The sequence below is a fragment of the Tenrec ecaudatus genome, chromosome 3 (genome assembly GCF_050624435.1).
Source record: "Tenrec ecaudatus isolate mTenEca1 chromosome 3, mTenEca1.hap1, whole genome shotgun sequence".
In the NCBI taxonomy this organism is placed as follows: Eukaryota; Metazoa; Chordata; class Mammalia; order Afrosoricida; family Tenrecidae; genus Tenrec; species Tenrec ecaudatus.
The window spans coordinates 170,845,776-170,873,755 of record NC_134532.1 but is presented as its reverse complement, the minus strand read 5'-3'; the positions used below and the strand labels follow the sequence as shown (position 1 = coordinate 170,873,755).

Genomic DNA, 27,980 nt, shown 5'->3' with positions numbered 1-27,980 from the left:
TGTGTCCATCAAAGCATTTACTCAAAGATCACCACTCTTGAAGACTGTGTATACAACAGTATTTGCCAAGGCTGTAGATCTTTATGGATGGAAACAGCCTCATTTTTATCCCGTGGATCAGGTGCTGGGTTAAAATCAATGAACTTTCAGGTAACAAACAGTCCAATCCTTAACCCATTACCTCACCGGGGCTCTTAGAATTAATGGCAAACTGGGAAATGAGGATGTTATAGTGGAGCTAGTAACAGCAGCAGATTACACAAATGAGGAAACAGACTTCAAAGAAAAGTTAAGAAATACTCCTTAGCAACCTAAGAGTAAAATGGTACTAAAGATTAGCGACTGTGTTGGACAGGGTTCTCTAGAGAGACAAAACAGATTGCTAGTAATTATATATAAATATATTCATAAAGATAGATATATAATACAAGAAATGAACTGTTAAATTATATACAGATAGATAATACAAGAAATTAACAGTTAAATTATAAAGCAGTGAGACACTAGCAGTCCTTTAAGGCTTAAGAGCCGCCAGTTGCCAGTCCTTTCTGTAGAGAGAGCTGGGCTATATATATCCAGGCAGCAAACAGCAAGGCAGGTCCCCAACTGTCATCAACTGTAGGTCCCCAGCACCAGAAATGAACATTCCAATCGTGTGGGCTTAAAGGGACCTCAACTTACAGCGACACAGTCCACAGGCTAGGCATCCCACAGGTAGTGTACCCCTTTAAATTGAGGCACAGAACAAGCAAGGTGAGGCTCACTGAGCCATTTATCCCTCTGCCCTTCAGTTAATCCTACTTATGTTTATCGGCCAGGATGGCACAATAAACTATCGCAGCAACTCTTCCCAAGGAAAGAATAAAGTAATATTTCCATTTCCCTGAAGAAACCAACACAGAGGGAATTCAGATATTTAAATTAGGTCTCTTGATTCTCCTTTAAAGGTGTCTCCGTCTATGGGGGATAAAATCCCCTGTGCTTTCTCCATTCCACCAAAACCTTGCCTTGTAACCCAAAGTGTGAAATTCGATCCAAATCCTATGAACTAAGGTCTTTAGAACATTAGCCCAGCTGAGCATGGTTATGCCTCCCCATTTCTACCTCCCACTCTGGAGGTGTCCTATAATATGAATTCACATCTAATGGACAGTGTCCAGAGTTTGAATAAGCTTTTAGAATATGAGGGTGTCACTTGCTCATTACCTTTTAGAGATCAATCTTGTGAACTTCAAACCAAGACTATTGTGCCACAACAAGAAAACTTAGGTTGCGAATAAATGCCAGGAGACAAACTGGAGGAGAACAGGATGAGAACGTTGCTAAAAGAGGTTAAGGAGATCAGAAATGGGTGGGAAACAGCAGTTCCACCCCAGTTGGAGACCTTTCCAGTCCTCGGACATCACAGAGCAACATGGGAAGCTACAAGAGGAAGCAACACAGGCCCCCAAACAACAACAAGAAAACAGCTTACGTTTGCAGCCCATAGAACGGACTCCGTGACATTACTTTCAAAGAGCCAGGTTTCAGTGTCACCAAGTCCCCTGACCACACTGTTTTCCCATTAGGCTTATTGCTAAAACAGCTTTTCACAACACCAGTTAACACTTCAAAAATCTATTCCTATACCACCACCTCATCTGGATCCTGTCTTTCCCTCCCACCTCCCTGCAGGGCCGCTGTGTGTCTTTATCACAGGGAAATGGACCAAAGCTTAAGCACGTCCTCAAACAGTAAGAGAAGCCCCCGTCACTCAGTGAGTTAAGAAGAGAATTAAATTTTCTGGGTTGAAATATAGAATCCAGGTGTGTGTCCGCAGCATACTCTTGGGCTTGTAGAAAACCAATGCACATGTATGTGCTCCAACATGTTTCTCCAGGCTTTGATACAAGAAAGGGTTTTAAATGACTGCAAACCATAACAAATGCATGGCTGCCCAAAAACCAGAATCGTAATTTTTATCTAGAGAATGGCAACATCTGTCTCTGATGCATTTTTAAAACACTGAGTGATAAGCATTTGCTATTACCTTGAACTTACTTTTTTATTTGACATTTGAGCTCATAGCACCCTGTGATGATTAATGGCAGCTCGGGAGTGAAAACATTGACTTTGAACTTGAGCAAAAATTAATGAAAACTGGAAGAGGTGTTCCAAGTAACAGCATACTGATTTCAAATGACCGATCAAGTACAATGAGCCAGTACTCGTTCTGGTTCCCATACAAATCATGATTTCAGAGCTATGTCAAAACATCAAAGGGATATTTTCCCATGTAATATGCTAGAAGAACTACTGCCAAAGAGTTTAAAAGTCCAAATTTGTATTATGTCTTATCTAGTTAGTGTTAGCCTTGAAAAAGAATATAATTTCGGCTTCATGTGTTCAATTTGGGACCCAGATATCTGTAGACATGGGCAGTAGCAGATTCCGCAGAAATGTCTTTATGGAGTCCCTCAAAGGAAGTTTTGGGGGGTTTTTCCACTAAAGAGCATGGACTGGTCACCAGATGTGGAGACCATATGGCACATGGTCAGAAAGAGTTCTGGAACAATGAGAGCAAAGCTAGTGAGCCTAAGAGCAACCACTGTGAGATGACGAACAAGTGTTCACTCGGTCACCTTTCTGAAACACACACACACAAAACAGACATAAGGGGACGTCAGGAGTTCATAACATTTCCATGGATTTCTTGAAGCCCATATGCATATGTGATTTAAATCTATATATCTTACTAGTCTTAAAGCTGGAAATACAACTTTCCAGCCATTTTCTCTCTTCTTTACTAGCTTGAAAGCCATACGTAGTCTCTGACAGTTACTCTGAATTCTGCCGTTTTCACATGCAATTCATGTTGAAGTTGAGAGAAAGCTGAGTCAGAAACTGTAAGACTGCCTTCACTCGTGAACAGATCTGCTCTGTTTGTAGCAACTCTCAAGAAATGGTTCCAGCTTATCAGTCACAAAGCCCTGCATCTCCTGCTTCTGGTTTATCTCTTGTATCTCATCTTTGCTCCTCAAACCCTTGTGGCACAGTGGGTTATGCAATGAGCAAATAACCACCGGGTCAGTGGCTCAAAGCCACCAGTTGTATCATGGGAGAAAGATGAGGCTATCTGCTCCCATAAAGATTTACAGCCCCAGAAACCCCAGGGAGCAGCCATTCTACTCTGCCTTCCAGGGCTGCTATGAGTCACAATTGATTCAAGGGCAGTGGGTGAGTTTTATTATGCCCCCGAGCCTCAGGCCTATGAACCTCATATTCATACCCTACTACACCAAAAGCCCTGCAGCTTGCCCAACAGTGCCAGAACCTGTGTAGCTTCCTCATGCCCCTCCTGCTGCTACGATCAAATCCCCTTAGTCCTTCAAAGTATAGTTGAAGTATCAACTGTTAGGGAAATCATTTTGGCTTCCTAGGCAACATGACCAATAATGAGAGTAGCCATACCAGGAGGGTAAAGGGAAAGTAGGGGGAGAAAGGGGGACTTACAACCCCCTCCCAAGGGGACGGACAACAGACAAGGGGGTAAAGGGAGACATCGGACAGTACAAGACATGAAAACATAATAATAATTTATAAATTATCAAGGGTTCATGAGGGAGGGAAGAAAGGAGGGAGGGAGGGTGGGAGGGAGGGAGGGAGAAAAATGAGGAGCTGATACCAAGGGCTCAAGTAGAAAGAAAATTCTTTGAAAATGATGATGGCAAAATATGTACAAATGTGCCTGACACAATGGATGTATGTATAGATTGTGATAAGAGTTGTATGAGCCCCCAATAAAAGGATTTATTCTTTAAAATGCCTTTGACAATGAGCCACTGCATATAAATCCACCAACACATTTCCATTCTGATGAGAAGGGACTATTGACTCAGAGTAACCAGATAGCACTGCGCAGAGCTGCTCCACAGAAGTTCTGAGGTTGTCATCTCTAGAGAGTGGTTAAGTGTTTTTCAGACTTTTACAAGTGATTTTAGATTGTTTATTATTTCAGATGATATTTCAAATAACTAAATCATATTCTTAAAAAAAAAGTACTAGAGGGATCTCATTAACAGCAAGGGCAGGAGTAGAGCATATCCTCTGGACCCAAGATCCCGGCCCAGTAAACTACCTGGATTCAAAATATGGCCATATACGTTTACTAGAAGGTGTATTGATCTCAAAGTCATAAAATAAGTTATGAAGAAATTTCTTTGAATACTTACTAGGTGCTATGTGGAAAAATCAACACTAAATAAGATACATAGGCTCCAAAGCTTCAGAGAGGCAGAAGACAGAAATTAATTGGGTGATAACAAGCCAGGGTAATTATGCAGGATGATGAGAATGCAGCTAGGAATGGAAGCTGACTTGAACTTGAAGGATGAGGAAAAGCATTCTTAACAGGTAGGGATTGTGGCCCAGTGAAAGAAAAACCATGGGCAAAGGTCCACATTTGCATGGTAATAATCATATTTGCATGTTCATAACACCACAGCCAAGTATTATCACTGAAACAGTCACCTTAGCCACCAGAACCAAACTACCAAAACTCTTTTAGTGCCAAATTATTTTTAATATTTCTCAGACAGTTGTCAGCTGATGATAGTTCTCTGTGGGGATTGATAGCCAATCAAAAAAGAAAAAAGGTAGTGCACATGGGCTATATTTCAGAGAGTCCTTTGGTGTTACCATTTCATATCACTTTTTCTTCTCGGGGGAGGCGATGATGAAACATGCGCTGTCAGCGTGGGAGGGCGGTTAGAATAAGTGACTTCCTGGGAGCTTCTCTCCAGGCCTTCTTTTCAAGCAGGCCCTGTCCTTCAGTGGCAAAGATCCTTCCTGTCCCCTCTAACGGTGTCAGCCACGGAAAGATAACAAATCCAAGAACAATGTAAGAAAAGTGTGTGGGGAAGAAATTTTTTTAAAAGAAAAGTGCGTGGAGGCTTAAAAAGGGGAAGAAAATGAGTAGGCTTTTTCCCTTGAAAGCAACCAGTGACATCTGTCGGTGTGCTCCATGTTGGAAAGAAATCTAGGTCTCCTGTGGGCCCCCACACCCTCCAGGATGCCCCAGAGAAGATTCCGACACAGCCTGCTCTGAAGTGCTTCCAACAAATGAAAATCCATGGTGTGTCTACGTACGGATGACTGAGAACGTGAAGTAAACACAAATAACAATAAAGTCTTTGTAAGAACTCAAAACTGTGTTTGCTATTTGGACCAAGCCCCACTGCACTGGAACCGCTCGGTCTTGGAGGATGGGGGCAGCAGGGGGCCATGGGGGAGACAAAACCCTCTAGTGCATGGGCTCACCCAACCACGCTCCTCACGCAGAAGGCACGGCTGAAAGGTGGCCAGTGAAATGAATGAGATGGACCTTACTACTTAGAAAAACCCCAAGTATGTAGTATAGTCACAGGCACAGCCAAAGACTACTATCTACACACACACTGCTATTTGTGTTCTCTGATAAACTGACACAGACAGGATCTGCTATAAACATAAGCTTACCTTTTCAAATAAACCTTGTGAGGCAATGCAGTATGCTTGTTACTAGCACAGACTGACTGCAGGTTCAGGCAGAGCACGGGCTTCAGGGCGTATCCACCATGTTCCCTGAGGCAGATCACCCACCCTGTCTAAACTTCCCCAACCCCGCTGTAAAACACACAAGGGCAGCACCGGGACTTGTAAGTTCTGAATAAAACAAAGTACATAAAGCAGGGAAGCCTAGTTCCTGTCATTCAGCAAGTGCTCACCTTGGTGCATAAGATAGTAGGGAGGATCAACTTGCTTACAACTTCAGTACAAACGCCTTGCAGCAAAGTTAAGAATGATGTCACAAATACTAAGTAAAGGTAAAACTGGAAGTGATGTGTCTCACTCACACACACACACACACACACACACACACACACAAAGCAATAAGAGTTTTTGGCAAGATTTATCATTTGGCACTCTCACACCAAGTTATAGATATAACCAACTGCACTGTCTTTTCCTTACAACCTTTCACAACAAAAAGTGAAATTAATATTCTTAAGGCAGAGTTACCTGAAATTCTTCCACATGTGTTTTAAAATATATATTCCAACAAACCAGGAGTAACCATTTAAATGCTTCCATCTTCCACTACTTCAGACTTCAGCCATAAGACTACCTCCCTGATATGGGTCTGTTCTGATTTAACTCTGCATTAAATGGGATGTCCTTTTTCTTGTTAACTAATGGCAAAGAATAGTGTCTAGCATCTACTGAGTATTAAAAGCAGTATCTATTGTCTGGATAAATGGATTCATACTCTGGTTACATGAGAAATCACTTCCATTTGAAAGCCATTTCATTAGCACAAAAGGGAAACAGCTTGCTTCTACACTTTTGTCTATATTTTCTTTTTTAGTCTATTATTTTCCATGGCCTAATATGATCATGGAAAATATGATCTTGGTGACAGAAATAATGCCGAAGATCGCATGATAAAATTTGGCAAAACCAATGACTTATTCATTGCAGATACCTTTTTTTTAACAATAAAAATGGCAACCATACACGTGGACCTTGCCAAATAAAATACACATTAATCAAATTGACTTCAGCTGTGGAAAGAAATGATGCAGAAGCTTGATACCATCTATCAGAATAAGGGCAGAGTCCAACTGAGGAACAGACCATCATTTGCTCACATGCAAGTTCAAGTTGAAGCTGAAGGAAATGAAAATAAATCCACAGGAGCCAAAATATGACCATTAATGTATTCCATTTGATTTAGAAACCAAATGGTTTCTAGAGTAGATTTGACACATCAAACACTAATGCCCGAAAACCAGTCACGGTACGGGAGGACATTAGGGATAACGTGAGGGAGGGGAACTCCAGAACACTTCATCGAGCTCCTTTGGAACCTATACATAGACTAAGAGGTAGTCATTTAAACAAAACAAGGAGACAGAGCATGGGTGAAAATCCACAAACATGTACACCAGGGCTGTATCCTCAGACCCTACTTCTCCAGTTTGTATGCTGAACAAATAATCCAACCAGCTGGGCTATTTGAAAACATACATGGCATCCGGATTGGAGTTGGACTCAGTAACAGCTGGCAATATGTAAGCAACACAGCCTTGTTTTGTGAAAGCAAGCATGGAAATCAAAGACTACAGACTTCAGAATGGATTACCCCTCAAAACAAAGACAACAAAACCCTCACACCTGGACCAACAAGCAACATCATGATAAACAGAGGAAATATTGAAGTTGTGAAGGATTTCCATTTATTGTGTCCATAGTCAATACCCTCAAAAACAGCAGTCAAGAAATCAAAGGGCACATTGCAGTGAGCAAATCAACTGCTGAAGGCCTCTCTACAAGGTAACGAATCACCGCCAGGACTGAGTGCACCTAGGTCAAGGTGCACCTAATCCAAGTCATGGTTCTTTCAATTGTCTCACATGCATATAAATGCCATAACAAAGACTGCATATGAATTCATGCCTTTGAGTTCTGATATTAAAGAATATTAAATACCAGGGACTTCCAGAAGAATGAACAAATCGGTCTTAGAAGAACTTTAAGAATGCTCTGCAGAAACAAAGGTGGGGAAACTTTGTCTTACGGACTTTGGACATGTTACCAGGAGGACATGCGGGGTAAAGCAAGGGATCCACAAGCGAAGAAGGCCCTCGATGGGATGAATTGACATAGTAGCTACAATGAGTTAAAAATAGCAACAATTGTGAAAATGGCAAAGGACCACACAGTGTTAGGTTCTGTTGTCCCTGGGGTCGTTATGAGTCAAGGTCAACTTTACTGAACAACAACAGGCAGAAGCACACTCAATTAGACCTTCGCCCAGTCAGTGTGCAAATTATTCCTTTTTCTTTCCCCCAACTTTTTATTGTGAATTGGGTGAAGGCTTACAGAATAATCAGTTTGAGATTCAACAATTCATATGCATTTCACTTATATGAATTATTACCCCAAACCCACTGCCATCAAGTCATTTCCAACTCATAGCAGCCCTGTACAGGGTTTCCATGGCTGTACACCTTTACAGAGGCAGATAGTCTCGTCTTTCTCCCACTGAGCAGCTGGGGGGTTGGAACAGCAAACCTTGCAGGTTTGCTTACCTGACATCACCACAGGAGAGCCTAATTATTCTTTAGGAGAATTTAAATCAGGTGGGTGCTGAGAACATCAGGAACTATTCTGGTAGTGGACAGAAGACTAAGGACAAGCTATGTCTTTCTTAGTGTCCCTGGGTGGTGTAAATGGTTTATGCACTTGACTATTGTGTTAGTCCAGGTAAACTAGAGAAACAAGTCAAGTGACACTCACATATGTACAAGAGCGAGCTTTGTATGAAAGAGTAATTGTATATTAAGAAAACAACCCAGGCCAGTCCAGATCAAGTCTATAAAACCTACATTAGCCCATAAGTCTGATACTAGTCTATAAAGCCCTCTTTAGACTCATGCAGCCCATGTAATGATGCAAAACTCAGAAGATCACAGGCCAGTATGTGGAGAGAGAGAGAGAGAGAGAGAGAGAGAGAGAGAGAGAGAGAGAGAGAAAGTTCCCAGAATCCTCCTTGTGGCAATGCCAGGCCCACAGGAGGCTCCATCAGACTGTGACCTGATTAACAGGCTAGACCCAACCACTGCATTCTATTTATCAAGTTGACATGAAATTATGTAACTACCATAACTACTTGGCAAAATAGTCACAGTTTGAACCCACCTAATGAGACAGGCCTGGTGACCTGCTTTCAAGGTCATAGCCTTGACACCCCAATAGAGGACGATTCTCTTCTGAAGGTGTCACCATCACCATAAGTCTAAATGGATAGCAACTAACAACCCCAAAGTAGGCAGCTTTCCCTTAAAAACTTATGTTCATGGGACTGTGGCCAGCATAGGCTTTTCTTTTTCTGGGAACACTGGTGGCATGGTGATTACTCCTTAGGCTGCTAACCACAAGGTCAGCAGTTTGAAACCACCAGCCGTTCCATGGGAGAAAGATGAAGCTTCTCCTCCCATAAAACACTAGTCTCGGAAACTCACAGGGGCAGTTCTACTCTGTCCTACAGGGTCGCAATGAGTGAGAATCAACCCTATGCAGTGAGTTTGGTTTGATTTGGTTTTTCTTAAGGAAATTGTGATATTTAAAAAAAATGTCTGCAGGGGCAAATAGAAAATAAGATCATTCAAAAGAAAATATATATATTTCTTCATTTCATGCAATAATCTTTCTTATATTTCCAAACACCCTAATGCACTTTATCCAGACATACAGCGTTTGCCATGAGTAAGAATAAACTGCTGACAACTGCTTTGATTTAGGCTTTAATGTTTTTATTTCAAAATTAAAAAAATACACAGTAACTTAATACCAGTATTCAGTAAAAGACATGGTAGAAGAAAACTCCTGTCATTTCCGGTAAACATTAATAACTGAGAATTCCAAACCCTAATTTTCCCAAATTAATTTCTCATTTTTTCTATTTAAAAATTGCAATCCTAAGTGTGGCATTGCGAAATATATTTCCAACACTTATAAAAACATGAAACAAAACAGCAACACAAAACAAAAAAATTCACTAGAAACAAATAAACAACAATGCATCATGACCTAGCAAGTGAAAGGGATTGTTAGCACGCGCTTGTAAGGCCACAATAAAGTACCCCTGCCCCTTCAAAATCTCATGTGTGCAAAACAATAGTTCCATGTGGTCGGCTGATAGTTCACCCACTTTGAACAAATATATTTCCCTGAAAAAGGCTTTCGACAACTCTGTCTTGCTCAGTTGCTAATTTTTTCAGCGCTCAAACTCAGGATATCAGAAAATTAAAAATAAGGATGAATAATTCTGCATATTGAATTACGAACAACTTCTGTTAAAAAACATATGGTAAAACAAAAAGCCCCCGCGTTGTTCATTGTTTGTTGTTGTTTCTTGCACAGATGTGAAAATGACACAAACGACTCTCTCTGGAAGCATTTTCAGGTTTTAAAATGAAATCTGACAGTGTACAGCAAGTTATATGCTATTTTTGCTACCACAAGACAACACTGAAGGGAGTCATGGTGGCGTCGTGGCTGCCAGCGGGGCGGCGATCCACAAGGGCTGCCGTTCAAAACCACTAGTTGCTCCGCAGCACAAAAGCGGGGCTTTCAGTCTCGGATTCTACCCTGCCCTACAGGGTCACTATGAGTCAGCATGGACTTCTTTATAGCAGCGAGAGGCAACACTGAGTTGAGTAAAGCTGAGCAGAACCACATCCAGGACTTCTACCCTTCTAAAGGATGTCACTATTTAGATTGGAATCATTTAGCAGTGCTCAATCAAGCACCGACATTCCTGAGAAAAAGAAAAAGACAGACTGGCCCACATCCATTCAGCACTATCCCATTTCTTCTGTAAGTTCCTTAACTTAGAAGTTCAGAGAAAACCCTTAGTTATAGAGGAGGCCGCTGAGGCTCAGCCGAATCCTCACAGTACGCCAGCTGGGAAGAAAGTCAGGAATCTGAACATACGGATATTTGCGCTGCTTTTAAAGATCTGTGGTAAGGAGCCCTGGTGGTGCACTGGGTTACAGGTCGCGCTACACACCACAAGCTCAGCAGTTTGAAAATGCCATGAAACCTCTGGCCTTTTACTCCCGACAGAGCTGCAATGCAGGAAACCCACGGGGCAGTTCTAGTCCACCCTATAGCGTTGCTATACGCAGCCAGTTTGGGTTTCGAGTTATAGTCCTTGGCCACAAACTTCCTGGGTGGCAGGTGGGGGGGACGGGGGGGGGGGGCGGGATAGAAATAGTCGAGAAATCCCCCCATGATACCCACTGATGGGAAGATCCACTTGGCACCCTCAGAATCCCTGAGTCAGAAGTCAAGAGTTTATGGGTGATGGAAAAGTTGGAGAATGCCTCCAGGTAATGACTGAAGTACATGATGGACGGGAATGATGTACAGAATGAATCACACACATTGAAACACAAAGGGTTTGTTATGGATGGAAAAGAAGATAAAACTTAAGTAAACACCACAATAAAAACTAATTTCAAAAGAAGTGACGTGGTTGAGACCTTCTATACCCAAGCAGTTCCAAGAATGAGCACAAGCAATAATTGGTTTCTTCAAAGCTAACATTGTTTAAAAAAAGGGGGGGGTAAAAGAAAAGCTGTTAGACAGTGCTATTTCCCCTCGTTCTTCAGAACCCAGATGCTGAAAAGAAACACACACACACACACACACACTCGAGGGTGGCCAGCATGGCAAACAAACACAAGGAGTGGCGCAGAGTGGAAGCTTCAATTGGTGCTGTGAAGCACAGGCTATTATTAATTCCCTTTTGGTCAAGCGAGTCCGAGTAGCTTCACCCTTGTTTTTCACAAAATGAAACCCCACCCAGACGTGCCTTCAACCACTGGCATAACATCTGTATTTCAAACTCTCTGGCAGACTCACAAAATGCTAAGAACCCAAATTGTTAGCCTTGAACTTACTTTGCCTGATTACTAACTCTGGCTTCCAGCTGGAATAACATATGATATCATTGCTTTTAAGGCAAGCCCAGTTTAAAAGTAATAGTTTACATAGCCTATATATTCAACACTCACTATCCAATCAGAGGCTTGGCACAAATTCATGTCTGGCAATATGCTCTCCTTGGGCAAAGAAAACAAGAAGTCCCTGGGTATCTGGCTCCCCCCTCTATTTTTCCATTTATCTTATTTTAAAAACAATTAAAACCTTATTGTAAGAAGGGAGAAGAGGAGTATTGAAATAGAGGATTCTGTGATATAAAAGTGAAATTGTGATGGATTCTCCTTATGGACAAATGTGCTGTAGAACAAAACTCGAGCTAACAATCTGGATGCCACATTTATAGATTGATCATGGAAAAATAAATTAGCGGAAAACATTGCATCTTAGTGATCCCATTATCCACAGAGAAAGATCGATTGAAATGCGCATAAATTGAACATTTTATTACTAGGTTATGGAGACCCTCTTCATTGTTTTTGGCTGTGTTCTTTCTTTCTTTTTCTTTCCAGCATGTTTTAAGAGGAGCCCTGGTGGCACAGGAGGGCACATGGTGAGCTGGTAACGTCAAGACCAGCACTTTGAAAGCACCAGCTGATCCTGTGAGAATTCTGAGTGCTCTCTTCCCATACACATTAGAGACTCAGAAACCAACAAGGCAGTTCTACTCTGTTCCAAAGGGCCAGGAGAGTCAAAGTCACCTGAGGGCATTAAGTGCGTAAGAACATGTTGTAGAGCCTTTTGCCCTGAGAACAAGTAGAAAAAGATTGTGAGAGGAAGGTGCTACTGTCACTGGAATGCCTGGACCCAGGGCAAATGTCCCAATAACACTCAGTTGTCTGTCCAACCTCTGCCACACAGTCCTCCAGTTTCAATGATCGGATGGAGAAACGCATGTATACACTGGTTAATGAAAATCTAGGACCTATTTTTCTCACAGATACTGTAAGAGCTTAGGTACTCAGCTCCACCGAGAAAATCCTACAGGGCATTATATCACTTAAAATGTCAAAAAATAGTACTGACGTACTGACATCCATTCCATATTGCATGCATGCTCATCCAAAACACCTTTAAGTCTTGGTCCCATAGCATCACTGAACAGCAGAGATCATGTGATTCTCCCTCTACCATTTGGAGCTGACATAGAGAGCGCGTGTTGTTGTTGTTAGATGTGGTCTGGACGGTGCCAGATCATAATAACTCCATGATGTTCAAGAGAAGAAAGCACTGCCTACTGCCAAGCCATCCTCACCACCGCTGTCATGCTTGAGCCCATGGTTGCAGCCACTGTGTCCGTCCATCTCATGGGGAATGTCCCTCTTTTCAGATGGTCCTTTACTTTCCCAAGGATGATACTCCTCTCCAGAGACTGGTCCCTCCTAATAACATGTCCTAAGCACATGGATGAAGCCTCACTGAGGAGCAGGCTGAGGAGCTAGTCTTCCAAGACCAGTCATTTTCATCCACCTAGCAGTGCATGGTATTCAATAGCAATAACAGAATTCAAATGCATCGACTCTTCTGCAGTCTTTCTTAGTCAATGTCCAGCTTTCAACCAGCAAATAAGGTGATTGGAAATCCTATGGCTTAAAAAAGAAAAGAAAACACTACAGCTTTGGGTTGGCTATGCCTTAGTCTTCAAAGTGACACCTTTGCTTGATAACGTTTTAAAAATGCCTATTACATGCAGCAGATCTGCCCAGTGTAATCAATACACATCACTTGATGCATACCGCTTTCATGGGTACTGATTAAAATTAAATAAAATATAATCCACATAAAATTAGATCCTTAACAACGTAATTGTAAAGATTTTTATTTTATTTTGAAGAAGTAAAGGTCACACCGAAGGTTGTATTCTTTGATTTTCAAATTAAAGATTCAAATTATCTTTGCTTTCAGCAAGCAAGGTTGTGTCATCTGCTGACCACTAATTGTTAATACGTCTAACTCCAGTCCTGAAGCCGTATTCTCCTTCATACAGCCAACCTTCTCAAACTATTTGCTCAACATACAGATTCAATAACTATGCAAAGGAACACAACTCTGACACACACCTTTCCTAATTTTAAGCCATGCAGTACTGAATGTTTCATTTGTACGACTGTCTCTTGGTCTATGTACAGGTTCCTCATGAGTACAATCAAGTGTTCTGGAATGCTCATTCTTCACAACGTCCTCCATAACTTGTTATAAAACACACAGTCGAATGGCTTTGCATAGTCAATAAAACACAGTTAAACATCTTTCTAGTATTCTGGATAAGAAACCATAAAAGACTCCATTTTTTTTATTTGTAAGAAATAAATTTGCCTTAGGTCTAGTTTTCTTTATTTAAAGGTTTTATGCATGAGGTAGGGAGAGAAAAAGAGAAGAGAAGAGAAGAAAAGAGAAGAGAAGAGAAGAAAAGAGAGAGAGAGAGAGAGAGAGAGAGAGGAAGGAGGAGGAGGAGAAAGGTGCAAGAGTGAAAATATGGGGTGTGTGTGCATTCAGTGGGGAAAGGAGAGCTCTACATTATTAATACAGTAAGATTCTGTAGGGAAAATGGACTCAAGTACAACAATTGTGAGGACGGTGCAGGACTGGGCAGTGCTTGATTCTGTCGTTCAAAGAGTCTTGATGAGTTTTCAACAGAGTGAGTTGAAAAAGAAAAGTTCAATATCACTTAAGTAATAATGATGGCTTTATAACATATTCTACTAGTTGCAGAGTTCCATGATAAACCATCTCTTTGTTAGCTTAGGTGAGATGCTATAGTGAGAAAAATGACCCCAGGGGCCAACCTTTTCTCACTCAGATGGCCAGTGAACCCTTTGCCCCAATGCCTTTGCCAACGCAGCAGAGCAAGAAAAGGCACCAAGTCAGACCGCAGGTCAGAGGCCATTTTCATCCACCTACTACTTTTAAAACCTCATTCCATTGACTCTGAGAGTATCTCTAGGGGCCCTAGAGGTACTATGGGTTACAAGTTGGACTGTTAATCACAAGATCTGCAGTTTGAAACCACCAGCTGCTCCAAGCAAGAAAGATGAGGCTTCCCACTGCTGCGAAGATTTCGTCTTGGAAACCTACACTGTCCTATGTCGCTTGCTATGAATTGGAGTAGACTCAATGGTGATGAGAGTGTGAAAGGCATCACTGACAACAAGAAACACCCTGACTTTTGTGTTTGTAAAATCACACATGCTTTACTTTCTGTGCTCCTTGTACACAGAAACCACTGACATCTTGTTACTGATCGGGTTTCATTAGTGCTCAAAACTAAAACACGCTAGTAAGGCAGGCCTGTTGATCTACTTCTGGATATCTGCTAAGGCAGACCCTGTAAATCACCACAGTCTGACTGACAACCGGTCACACCAAGCGCGTGTCCTCCTCCTGCGCACTGGGTTGTCGGCGACTGGACTCAGCAGCAGCTAACTGCAACAGCAAACCAATGTAAGGAAACTAAGATATGTCATCAGGGCCCTTCTGATTTCTAAAATGATAAATGTGAAGAGTACATATTAAAATCAATGAAAAATGACAGCGTTCTCCTAGCCAAGTCTGCACCTTTCCTTTTAGTGTGGAAACTGACCTGCACCATTTTTAGCTCAATCATCAAAAAAGAAAGGGTTGTTGTAGTCTATCACGATCTCCCTAATTCCACCTTCTCTGTACACAACAGCAAACACAAAGATCTGGAGATATAACTAAATAATACCCCCTGGACCAAAATTACTTAAATTTTATTCAAAACAATTATTGGAGAACACCCATTGGTACAGATAACCAATAAACCCCTCAGGAACGGTAGTGGGAGTAGCGATATTATGAGGGTAGGGGGATGATGGGGAGGGGGAAGGGGGAGAAAGGGTAAACCCATCACAAGGTTGGATATAAAACTCCCCACTGCCGAAGGGGATGAATAACAGAAATGTGGGTGAAGGGAGACAACAGACAGTGTAAGATACCAAATAATAATAACAATATGTAACTGATCAAGGATTCATGACGATGGAAGGGTGGGGGAGACAGGGGTTAAAAAGAGGATCTTATATCAAGGGCTCAAGTAGAAAATGTTTCAGAAATGATGATGGCAACATATCTACAAATATGCTTGATACAATTGATGTATGGAGTGTTGCAAGAGCTCTCAACAATTTTTTGAAAAATTGTTGATTAGTGTTGGGCTCCCCAGGTGGGCAGGAAGTAAAAGCTAGCAAGTTGGTTTAGAACAAGTTGAGTAATGAAGGTTTGCTTAGTAACACCTGATGTCAAATATCACCTTTACTGTTGATCGAAGCTAGATGAGTTGGTAAGATTTTCAGTCAGTTAGCCAGATGATGTTACTGGTCCAGTGGGGACAAGAAGGAACAAACTAGGATTGTTTCCCCGCTGAAACCATCTAGGCCGAAAGAATGAGAGTGGAGAAAGGGTAGATGTTGACCTTGGAAAAACTAAGCACCATTGAGTTCTCAGCAGGGAAAGCCCCTCCCAAGAGGGGAAAAGGAAGAGTTAATTCCCAGATTGACCAACCAGATAAGGCACTCTTTTCCCGAGGAGCAACCAGAAACCAAGCTCACTGCCATCAAGTCAAGGTCAACCCATAGTGACCCTACAGGAGAGAGAGAGTAGAACTGCCCCTGTGACTATAATTCTTTATGAAAGTACAAAGCCACCTCTTTCTCCCACTAAGTAGCAGGTAGTTTTGAACTGTTGACTTTGTGGACCGCAGTCCAACATGTAACCACTATGCCACCAAGGCTCCTTTAAGAGGGAAGGGAGTAAAAGTCCAGAGAGAGGCCTCCCCCCACCCCTTTATGGAAAACAAGAGGTGGGAAGCGGTCACCCTCTAATTAATACTTGCCTCTTTTGTCCTTTTTCAAGTAATGTCATGAAAAGAAATTGCCACAATTTTCATTCGGAGGAAAAATTCTGTCAAAAACCTCTCACTGCTCTGCTTTCGGCTCTCACTTCTGCCTTTGGGCATCCTCCTTTTATTCCTAATCCCTCACTCTTACCCAGATGAGGGCATTGATAATTTCGCCTGTGACAACACCCCAGCTCCACACTTCTCTGGGTACCAGCCACGTCACCTAAAGAGAAGCAGAGAAGTAGACCCGTGTTCCCCAGAGAGGTAGGTTCAATTCTAATTACTATCAATGGCTGGATGAAGTCATTATAAAACAGGACCTCCCAGGATGCTAATAAAGTCAAGAACAGCACTAAAGTGAGACGTTACACTCCCAAACGGTGTCACATGCTGGGACCAGTGGAGCACCAAAGGAAAGAGAAGTTTGTTTCGGGCAGACATGCCATTATTAAGTTTAGGTAAATTGGCATGCTATAAAGGAATATTCTGAAACTTAGTTGATAATAAAAGAAACTAACTCTGCCTAATAAAAAACTGCTCGGATAACTAATAGAACAGTAAAGCCTATTTTCACTGCAGAGACAGATAAAATTTAAAACTAAAGCAATATTTTACCTGGATTGTTCTGAATAGCTTTGTAACACATCTGCAGCTTGTATAAATATAATTTCAGAGTTTGAATTTTTATTTTAAAAGAGGAAATTATGCTTAAAGAACACATATGCATGTACATACATATATTTTTTCACAAAATATATTCTTAGGAAACGTAAACACAGCTGGCTCCTTTACTTTACAGATTTCTGTTCTTTTACAACCTCAATAAATTATGCTGAATATAAAGTCTTTGCTTTGTGAAAATCAGCACAAACACATCAACTCCACCTTGTAAAAACAATGGGAATTAAATCTAGACTGAAAGGAAAATACTGTTAAACATTATCAAACAGTAAAATGCAAAGATGGTGGCATTTTTCTAAGCCATAGTGCTGATCATCCCTAATAAATTTTAATTTAGAAAAACAAAATCTAGGTGAAACTAGACTAAAGGTGTCACTCACATAAACCACTTGCACATGGGTAGCAGGACCACCGCTGGAGAGGAACGCTTCTGCACACGTAGGAGGGGAGAGTCTACGGCAGACTTCTAGGACCCACGGGGGATGCAGAGCATCATCATGGAAAGGGCCCAACATGGCTATCAGAACTTGAGCAAGAGGAACAGTGTGTTGGCAGAGCAGTGAGGACACAGGTGAGCTGAGGATGGCATCAGGAGGAGAGGAGGTGCCATGTGAAGGGGCAGAAAGAGCAGTCCTGAATGAGCTTTTAGAGCCACAGGGGGTGGGGGAACACCCAAGTGAGAGGCAGGGAGCAGTGACACGTCACTTCAGAGTGTTAGAGACTGCGCAGAACAAGATGTAGGAAGGCCTCTGTTGGGGACCTGGTGAAGCGGAGGTACTTTTGTGTGATGTGAAAGGTGGAGCCGATGTGGGGTTGGCGGTGGCCTGGAGCAGGAAGACAGAGCCAGGTGAGGTAAAGAAGGCATCCTGAAGAGGGCAGCAGCTGTTAGCAGAAGAAGAGCTACATGTGAGGGATTCATGAAATAATTAAGCATGTTGAGAATAACGGGAAGCAGGTTTCTCACTGTCAGAGAAGGAAGTTATAAATATGGAGAGGGAGAAAACTACAATGATCCCTGTGGTGCTGGCTAAGAATGATGGTATCAATATAGACTCATGGTTTTCAGTAAATAGAGGAACAGGTAAATGTAGATGCAGAAATGAATATGTGAATGCATATATGCACACGCACAGTCTCTAGCTTCGTCCACTGAACCGAGATCAGGGATAACATGACACCGTGAGCTGAGCACACCTAGCACCCACTTTTCCTTTTTTAAATTTTAATAAATTATTTTATCGGGGGCTCTTACAGTTCTTATAAAAATCAATGCATCAATTGTATTAAACACATTGTACATATGTTGCCATCATCATTTTCAAAATATATTTTTTCTACTTGAACCCTTGGTATCAACTTTTTTTTCCCTTCTTCCCCCACCCTCCCACCATTGTGAACACTTGATAACTTATAAATTATTTTTATCCTCATATCTTATACCATCTGCTGTCTCCCTTCACCCACGTTTCTGTTGTTCACTCCCCCTGGGAGGGTGTTACACATCAATCCTTGCAATCAGTTCCTCCTTCCCCCCCCCCACCCTCATGGTATTTATATCCCCATTACTGTTCCAGTGGGGGTTATCTATCCTGTGCTGGATTCCGTGTGTTGAGATCTCTTATCTAGACATGCTCCGGTCTAGCTGGGTTTGTCAGGTAGAAATGAGAAATGGGGCCATGGTAGTGGTGGGGAGGGCATTGAAGAACTAGAGGAATGGTATGTGTGTCGTTGGTGCTGTGCTGCACCCTGGCTGACTCGTTCCTTCCTTGTGACCATTCTGTGAGGGTATGTCCAAATGTCTACAAATGGGTTTTGGGTTTCCATTCCGACCCCCATTGTTTGCATCAATATAATATTTTGTTTTGGGTCTTCTGATGCCTGAGACCTGATCCCATCAACACCTGGTGATCACACAGGCTGGTGTGCTTCTTCCAAGTGGGCTTTGTTGTCTCCCTGCTAGATGGAAACAAGCCTTTTAAGACACCAGATAGTGCCCACTTCTGGGCTTTTAGGAGAAAGGGTTACTTCCATGAACAGGACAAATAGAAAAACAAGAAAATTCTTCAAACTCATTGTCATCAAATATAAGTCACTCACTCACTGTCTTTGAATCAATTACAACTCATTGCAGCAACCTATTGGGCAGGGTAGAATTGCCCCTAGGGATTTCTGAGGCTGTGACTCTTTATGGGATGGAAAGCCTCATCTTTCCCCCACAAAGCAGCTGATGGTTTCAAACTGCTGGCCTTGAGACTAGCAGTGCAACAAGTAACCACTACACCACCAAAAATATATATATATGGCATGTTGAAAGGACAAAGAAGGCACCTCAATGGGGCTTAGCAATCCAAATGCGACCATGTGAACATTTATATAAACAATGATATTAACATATTGCTACCTGCTTTTTGAAAATGCACTCCCCGCATCACAGAAATAGAAACCAATAAGGGAAAGAAGACTCTGCCATAAAAAAGAGCAATTAATCAACAGAAAGAAATATTGGATTTAGTAAATAACTTTTACGCAATTATCATCATAAATATTAATGCAGCCAAGAAACTTGCATGGTTTTAAAAATTAATGAATGGAAATTTAATTAGAGAGAGTATATTTTCTCTCAAAAGTGCTTACTTGTTCTAAACAAGCTAAGGAGACTCTGAGCATGAAAAGTCAGGCAGACACCACCAGTGGTGAAAGTTACCCTCACTAGGAATGAGATCAATCAAAAGCATGTGTCGCCAACCAATGCACTGTGAAGGCCACAGTACTGCTGGTAATGGTGCACACCTAAATGTAAGTACGAGGAAACATCGACACGTCCAAATGGAGGACGTGCTATAAAATAATTGGCCTGTACTTTTCAGGAGAGTTATGGTCATAAAGGCCGAGGAAAAGTCATAAAGAGCCAGATTACATAAAGACAACAATAACAAAATGCAAAGCTCTGATTCTGGATTTGGATTCTTTTTACTATCGTAGACATTATTATAACTGTGGGAAAACTTCGCAGGGTCAGGAAATTGCTCTGCCTCATGGCAGTCCCAGCGGAGCCGAGTAAAACTGCTCTGTAGAGTTTTGGAGGCTTGGAAGAAGCAGATTCCCAGGCCTCTCTTCTGCCAGCCTTTCACTGTCTGCAGCGCACGGGGTTCCAGCCTAGTCTATAAATTAAATCGCGGTAACATATTAGTTGTAATTTCTGGTTTCAACAATTTTGCTGCCATCATGAAGAATGCTTTTGATGGAGAAATTACTTCCTCACAAGTTTGAGGCAAGAAAACAAAATTCTCCTACCATTCTTATAAACGTTTGTGTAAACTTGAAACTTTTTCAACATGAAATTTTCTCAACATAAAAATGATCTTTTGTAGGCAGGGGTCAGCCAACAAACCCAGGGACACGGAGAAAACTAGAGATCTAAAATCGATGTTGAGGAGGGCATAGACTGCCTGGTGGGGATAGAATCAAGGGCAATGTAACCAAGAGGAATTACTGAGAGCCAAATGAAGATCGAACATGGTAGGAGAAAAGTAAAAGGAAGTAGAGAAAAGAACTAGGAGGCAAGAAACATTTATAGAGGTATAAATATAGGCATGTACATATTTTATTAATATGTAATGATAGGGATATAGACCCATGCACATATATTTTATGTTAAGTATCAAGGAAACAAATGGACATTGGACTTCTATACAAGTACTCCATCAACTCAAGAACAATTTATTCGAATAATCTGGCATTCTGTGATGCTCACCTTCATGATACAATTGCTGAAGATGAAATGGATGCATAAGTAAATGTGAAGAAAGCTGATGGTACCTGGCTATTAAAAGATATAGTATCTGGGGTCTTAAAGGCTTGAAGTTAAGCAAGCAGCCATCTAGCAGGGAAGCAACAAAGTCCACATAGAGGAAGCACACCAGTCTGTCTGATCATGAGGTGTCAAAAGGATCAGGTATCAGGCATCTGAAGACCCAAGACAATCTTATTGATGCGAATGAGTGGGGTCAGAGTGAAGACCCAAAGCCCAACAGTAGACAATTAGACATCCCCTCAAGGAAGGGTCACAAGGAAGGGATGGATCAGCCAGGGTGCAGTATAGCACCACAGTAACACACAATGTTTCTCTAGTTCTTTAATGTTTCCTCACCCCCACTATTGTGACCCCAGTTCTACCTTACAAACCTGGCCAGACTGGAGCATGTCCATTGGTATAGATAAGAACTCTCAACACATGGAATCCAGAACAGAAAAAGAAAACCCAGGAACAGTAATAGGAGTAGCGATACCATGATGATAGGGGTAAGGGGGGAAAATAAGTTGGAGAAAGAGAAAACTGACCTCAAGGATTGACAGATAACTCGCCCCCCACCTCACCCAAGGGAATGAACAACAGAAATGTGGATGAAGGGAGACAGTGGACAGTGTAAGATATGAAAACAATAATAATTTATAATCTATCAAGGGGTCACAAGGGTAGGAGGGTGGGAGAGGGAGGGGAATAAGAGGAGCTGATACCAATGGCTCCGGTAGAAAGAAAATGTTTTGAAAATGGTGGTAACTTATGCATAAATATGCTTGATATAACTGATGTATGGATTGTTTTAAGAGCTGTAAGAGGCCCCAATGAAATGACTTATAAAGTTTAAAAAATGATATTTCATTATTAAAATTTGCAGCTGTGGCATTTACAAGCACATAGGAAAAAACACAATGAAACATGAAAACTGAGACTTAAGACACACAAAAATATGGATACATTTATATATAATGGAGATTTAAAAGTCGTAATCCTAAGAAGAACTTTATGCCAGCCTGTGTGATCCCGGGTTGGAGAGCATGTAACGCAGATACAAGGGAGGGATGGTGGCAGAACTTGCATTGCGAACACCTGGTCTGTAGAAGGCTGTGGATGACAAATTCATTTTCAAAGTCCACACATGGATGAGGTCCCAGGCAAGTTCCACCTGGCCGTAGTGGAGGAACGTGAGTAGCCTTGTTATCAGAGAGAAGCATAAAGCTGATTATGGATAGGTAGTTAGGTTAACATGTAATATATTGTTTGATCTACCTTTGACCCATTTAAGTTGTTTCACTCTTAAAAAAAACAAGGTGTAAAATATGGAAAAAATAATCTATAACTTATCAAGGGTTCATGAGGGAGGACAGGCGGGGAGGGAGGGGCAAGAAACGGCGAACTGATATCAGGGGCTCAAGTGGGAAGGGAATGCTTTGAAAATACTGATGGTGGCACATGTGCAAATGTGCTTGACACACTGGATGAATGTATGGATTGTGATCAGAGATGTAAGAGCCCCCAATAAAAGTATTTAAAAACAAACAAACAAGGTGAAGGATTAACCCTCAGGTGGATCCCTCTGACCACAGACCAGGTGACTAGGCTTGCCGCCCTGCGGAGCGCGTTGGAGAAGATATGCTACACTCCCCTGTTGCAGATGGAGCACAGCACCTTGTCATTTTGTCTCCCTTTAGGCCCATTTTAAGTTTGTTCTAGTTTTTAACACTTTCTACTTTCTTTTTGATTGAAGTTTTTCTGTTTTACTCTTGTTGTTGTTAGTTTTTGTTTGTTTGTTTTGGATGTTTTTCTGTGTATGAAATCCAGGATAGGTAAACCTACAGAGACAGTCACTGGATTAGTGGTTTCTTGGGGGGCTAGCAGGGGAGGTTAGGGGAATGGAGCGCTAACAACAAGGAGTACAAGAAAGAAGAAAGAAACAGCTCAGCAAACTATGAAATGGAGCAAGCTTTCTTAGCCCAATTAAGATAAAAGTAATAACAAGAGACAAAGAATTAAATATAATATAAAAGGTAAATCTGTTGGATATGTGATCACTATTCAAAAGTTCTAAGAACCCTTATACACCAGCAAAGAGCAATTAGGAAAAAACGAATAATTAATAATGGCCTGGAAATATCAAAAACTCAAGAAAAATATCTAATAGATCTGCCTTATGAAGAAAATATACCATGATGACTAGAGCGCTATGCTATGAATTCTGGAGGGTCAAGCTGACCACGGAAACCTACTACAACCTGAGAAGCCTAACTTTACAAGGGATCGCTGGATATCAAAATGTCGAGATGGGAAAAAATTGAAAATATTTTGTCTCAAAATAACAAAAATTAAGAGGGGTTAAGCAGTGAGGAGAATGATCGTTTCACAAAACAAATGATCTCAAAGGATCCCATGGGCAAAATAATGAGCTATGAAGAACGCATCAAAAGAACATGCCAGGAACAGAGAGTCACGTACTAAAAGGAAGTGGTTGGTGTTCAACTACTTCAGACGTCAGCAGATGATTAAGGACTGATGATACTGAAGGCAGAGGTTTAAGCCACCCGGAAGGCATCACAAAAACAAGACCCCGGGAACTGGTAGAGCACCAACAGAGCGATCGCAAAGACGGACGCCGTGCTGGGAGGGTCCACTGTCCATGCCAAGAAATTTAGAAGATCGTGTTTCAGACCTTGCACCCATTCCAAAGAATACGGAAATTATCAAACAATATTGTTAAGATCACAGGCAAGTAAAATTACACAGAAGATAATATTCAAAAATGATTACAGCAGTACATCGACAAGACATTGTCAGATTTCAAGCCAGGTTCAGAAGAGGGCTTAGGACAAGGATTATCATTACTAAGATGTGGATCGTGGCTAAACCCGGAGTTGTTTATCTTTGTTTTATTAACTGAGCAAAGGCATTCAACTGTGGAGATCAGGACAAATTATGGATAACATTGCAAAGAACAGGAATTCCAGATTTCTTCATGTGCTCCCACAGAACCTCAACAGAGACCCAGGAAAACTGTAAATGGAGCAACGTGAGACTGTGTGGCTTAAAGTCAGGAAACCTGTATGTTAGGGCTGTATCCTTTCACCATATTCCGTTTGTATCCTGAACGAAACATCTCAGAAGCTGGGTTAAATGAAAAAGGAACCAGCATCAGGCTTGGAAGAAGACTTGTTCACAACCTGTGACATGCAGATGACAGAAAACTTCAGGATGGACTGTATCTCAATATTATAAAGAAAACAAAACTCACAACTGGAACCAAGAGACAATATTATGACAAATGGAGCAGAGATTGAAGTAATGGATTTCATTGTACTTGGGTTTACAATCAACACCCAAGGAAGAAAAAGTCATGAAATCAAATGACACATTATATTGGACAAAAAAATCAAATATGTCGCTGTGAGGACTAACATGAGCCTGATCCAAGCCATGGTATTTTCAATTGCTTCATATACATGTGAAAGCTGGACAATGAATAAAGAAGGCCGGAGAAGAATCAATACCGTTGAATAATGTTGTTGAAGAATATAAGATATACCACGATCTGCCAGGAGAACAAATAAATCTGTCTTGGAAAATAGTACATCCAAAATACTCCTTAGAAGAAGTGAGTAGGGTGAGACTTGGTCTCACATGCTTTGGAAATATTCCTGGGAGTGATCAGTCCCTGGAGAAGGACATGACACTTGGTAGAGTAGAGGGTGAGTGTAAAAACCGGAAAACCCTCAGTGAGCTGGACTGGCAGAGTGAGTGTAATAACACACTTCAAACGCAGCACTGATTGTGAGGATGGAGCAGGTCTGGGCAGTGTTTCATTATGTTGCCCACGCAGGGTTGCTATAAATTGGAACAAACTCAATAGCTTCTAAAACAACAAATAACAATTTATTGAAAAAAAGCTGTTGCTTAAAAAAAATAGTATAAGAAGACTCTTCTACTTTAATTTTCATCTGCACTACTCAAGTTATGACCCAAAGCACAAGCCAAAAATAAAATTAATTAATAATATCCTGGCTTATCCACGAAAGTTAAAATTTCAATTACAAATATTCCAAGAAGCTCACAAAGCAACCTACCTGGAGAAGCAGCCTTTCGAAAGCCAGAAAGTTGTCCCATTTGGTGGTCTGCTGGTGGTTCAGGGTTTGAACTGTGGCCAGCCCAAGCTGTAGGAGACCACAGTGATTCATTAAGGCTTTGTGGTTGTTCTTGAAGAGCTGAATATAGGACATGAGCTGCCCTGGTGTGACTCTCCCTGGAAAAACAATAACTTATCAGTGTACCCTCTTTGGGTTTGTTAAAAACAGTAAGGGTTTCATTAATAATACCATTGCTTTACATTAGCACAGAACAGGGATCCTCTACCTTTTCAAACAGGGGGCCAGTTCACTGTCCCTCAGACCCGTTAGAAGGCCGGACTGGTTTAAAAAAAAACAAACTATGAACAAACTCCTATTCACACTGCACATATCTTATTTTGAAGTAAAAAAAACCAAACGGGTCAAAAACACCCAGCGGGCAGGATGAATGTCCTCCGCGGGCCGCGTGTGGCCCGTGGGCCGTAGTTTGAGGACACCTGGCACAGAACTTCACAGCTGACTCCAAGTGCTACTTAACTATTATGATTCTTAACAACAATGTAGCAAGAACCACGAAGTTGACACTGCAACCTGCATTTTGCAAATTAGGAAACAGCTGGTAAATGATTTGGCCAAGCCCATGTTCTATGAGAATACTTTTAAATACCTACAAGAATTCCTTTTTAAAATCTGCAATACCCCATTCAGATAAAAAGCAACTAATATTGGTTAAGCTCAATTTAGAGTGTGGAGCCTTGGTGGCAAAGTTGGGTAAGTGTTCAACTCATATGCCCATGGCCGGCAGCTCAACCCCTCGGGGGAGAAGACAGGACTATCTGCTCCCATGAAGATTTGCACTTTTGGAAACCCTCTGTATGGTTGCTACGAGTCCCTATAGACTTGTTTTGTTTTTTCTCTTTAACAAAATTTCCATGTTTGTGAGTGTGTGTGGAATAGCTGAGGAGAAATCTGACGTGCTACAGCTAAAACACTATCATTGATATGTGTGGGCTCTTGACAATATTTATGGGGAGGGCGGGAAGTGGATTGATTCATGGCACACAAATGCATGTGGTGTCTCACCGTGTTTTAATTTGCATTTCCCAGTGGCTAATTAGGCTGACCCTCTCCTTGTACACGTATTTGCATCCTGATTTTTCTTCTTTTTTTTTGGTGCAGTGCTCAAATCTTTTGCCCCTTTATATTAGCTTGCTTATTTTCTCATTACTGAATTGTATGTCTCCTTACCTTTAACTAGTTTGTTGATTTGACATATAATTCTGTGTCAACTGATGAAGAAATTAGATAAAAATACCTGTCTTGTGGTCAACTAATAAAGAGGAAAGTGGCTCCTTGGCCTCGATTCAAGTACTCACTCAATGCAAGAACACTTTGTTCTATTAAACTGGCACTCCATGATGCTCACCTTCCCAACACAATTGCTGAAGACAAAGTGCATGCATAAGCACATGTGGTGAAGAAAGCTCATGGTGCCCGGCTATCAAAAGATATAGCGTCTGGGGTCTTAAAGGCTTGAAGGTAAACAAGCAGCCTTCTAACTCAGAAGCAACAACGCCCACATTGAAGAAGCACACCAGTCTGTGTGATCACAAGGTGAAGGGATCAGTTATCAGGCATCAAAGAACAAAAAATTATATCATTGTGTGCTCACCTCCATGATACAATCGCTGAAAACATATGGGTGCATAAGCAAATGTGGTGAAGAAAGCGGATGGTGCTCAGCTGTCAAAAGACATAGCATCTGGGGTCTTAAAGGCTTAAAGTAAACAAATGGCCTTCTAGCTCAGAAGCAACAAAGCCCACATGGAAGAAGCACTCGAGCCTGTCGAAGGTGTCGAAGGGATGAGGTATAAGGCATCATCAGAACAAAAAATAACATCATTGTGAATGAGGGGAAGGGTGGAGTGGAGACCCAAAGCCCATCTGCAGGCAACAGAACATCGCCTTACAGAAGGGTCGCAGGGAGAAGATGAGCCAGTCAGGGTGCAGTATAACAACAATGAAACATACAACTTTCCTCTAGTTCCTAAATGCTTCTTCCCCCTCTCCCCCCACTAACTTGATCCTAATTCTACCCTGCAAATCTGGCTAGACCAGAGGATGGACACTGGTACAGATAGCAACTGGAAACACAGAGAATCCAAGGCAGATGATCCCTTCAGGACCACTGGTCAGAGTAGCGATACTGAGAGGTGGAGCGAAGGTGGGGTGGAAAGGGGGAACCGATTATAAGGATCTACATATAACCTCCTCCCTGGGGGATGGACAACAGAAAAGTGGGTGAGGGGAGATGTCAGACAGTGCAAGATATGACAAAACAATAATTTATAAATTTTCAAGGGTTCATGAGGGAGGGGGAAATGGGAAGGGATGGGAAATAATGAGGAGCTGCTGTCAGGGGCTTAAGCGGAAAGCAAATGTTTTGAGAATGAGGAGGGCAATGAATGTACAAATGTGCTTTACACAATTGATGTATGTATGGCTTGTGATAAGAGTTGTATGAGTCCCTAATAAAATTATTTAAAAAAAAGAAAGTGACTCCTTGATGGTTTTCTAATTAAGTCAAGCTATTGTCATTGTCTCTTAGGGAGTGGGGACCTATTGTGAAAAGATTAACATTTTCATGCAATGACAACTTCTGGCTCCTATTTTATTATACCTATTATATGTGGGAAAACAAGTTTTCATATAAAACTAGGTCAAATCTAAGAATACTGTGAGTTCCATTCATTCGGTACTGACTGACCTGCAGTAGGCAGTGGCAGGCAGTGCCGTTCCAGGACACATAGTGACAAGTCTATCGAGTGGTAGACTTCAGTAAACAACTATACAAATAACTACTTCGTCATGGTTGTGTTAAGTGCTCACTGCTAGAGAGACAACTTCAACTCAGAGTCATCGTACATAGATGGGTTTCTAAAACTATAAATCTTCTTTTTTAACATTTTATTTAGGACTCATACAACTCTTATCACAATCCATACATAAATCAATT

At 41.5% G+C, this 27,980-nt stretch overlaps 1 protein-coding gene across 1 annotated transcript in view; it reads right to left on the bottom strand.

The window, feature by feature from the left end:
- The window catches only part of SCFD2 (sec1 family domain containing 2), a 466,192-nt gene that overhangs the window by 369,237 nt on the left and 68,975 nt on the right, over positions 1–27,980 (bottom strand). Inside the window, exon 4 of the mRNA XM_075544345.1 lies at positions 24,965–25,140. Coding sequence (XP_075400460.1) covers positions 24,965–25,140 — 176 coding nt within the window. The remainder of the gene's footprint in view (positions 1–24,964; positions 25,141–27,980) is intronic.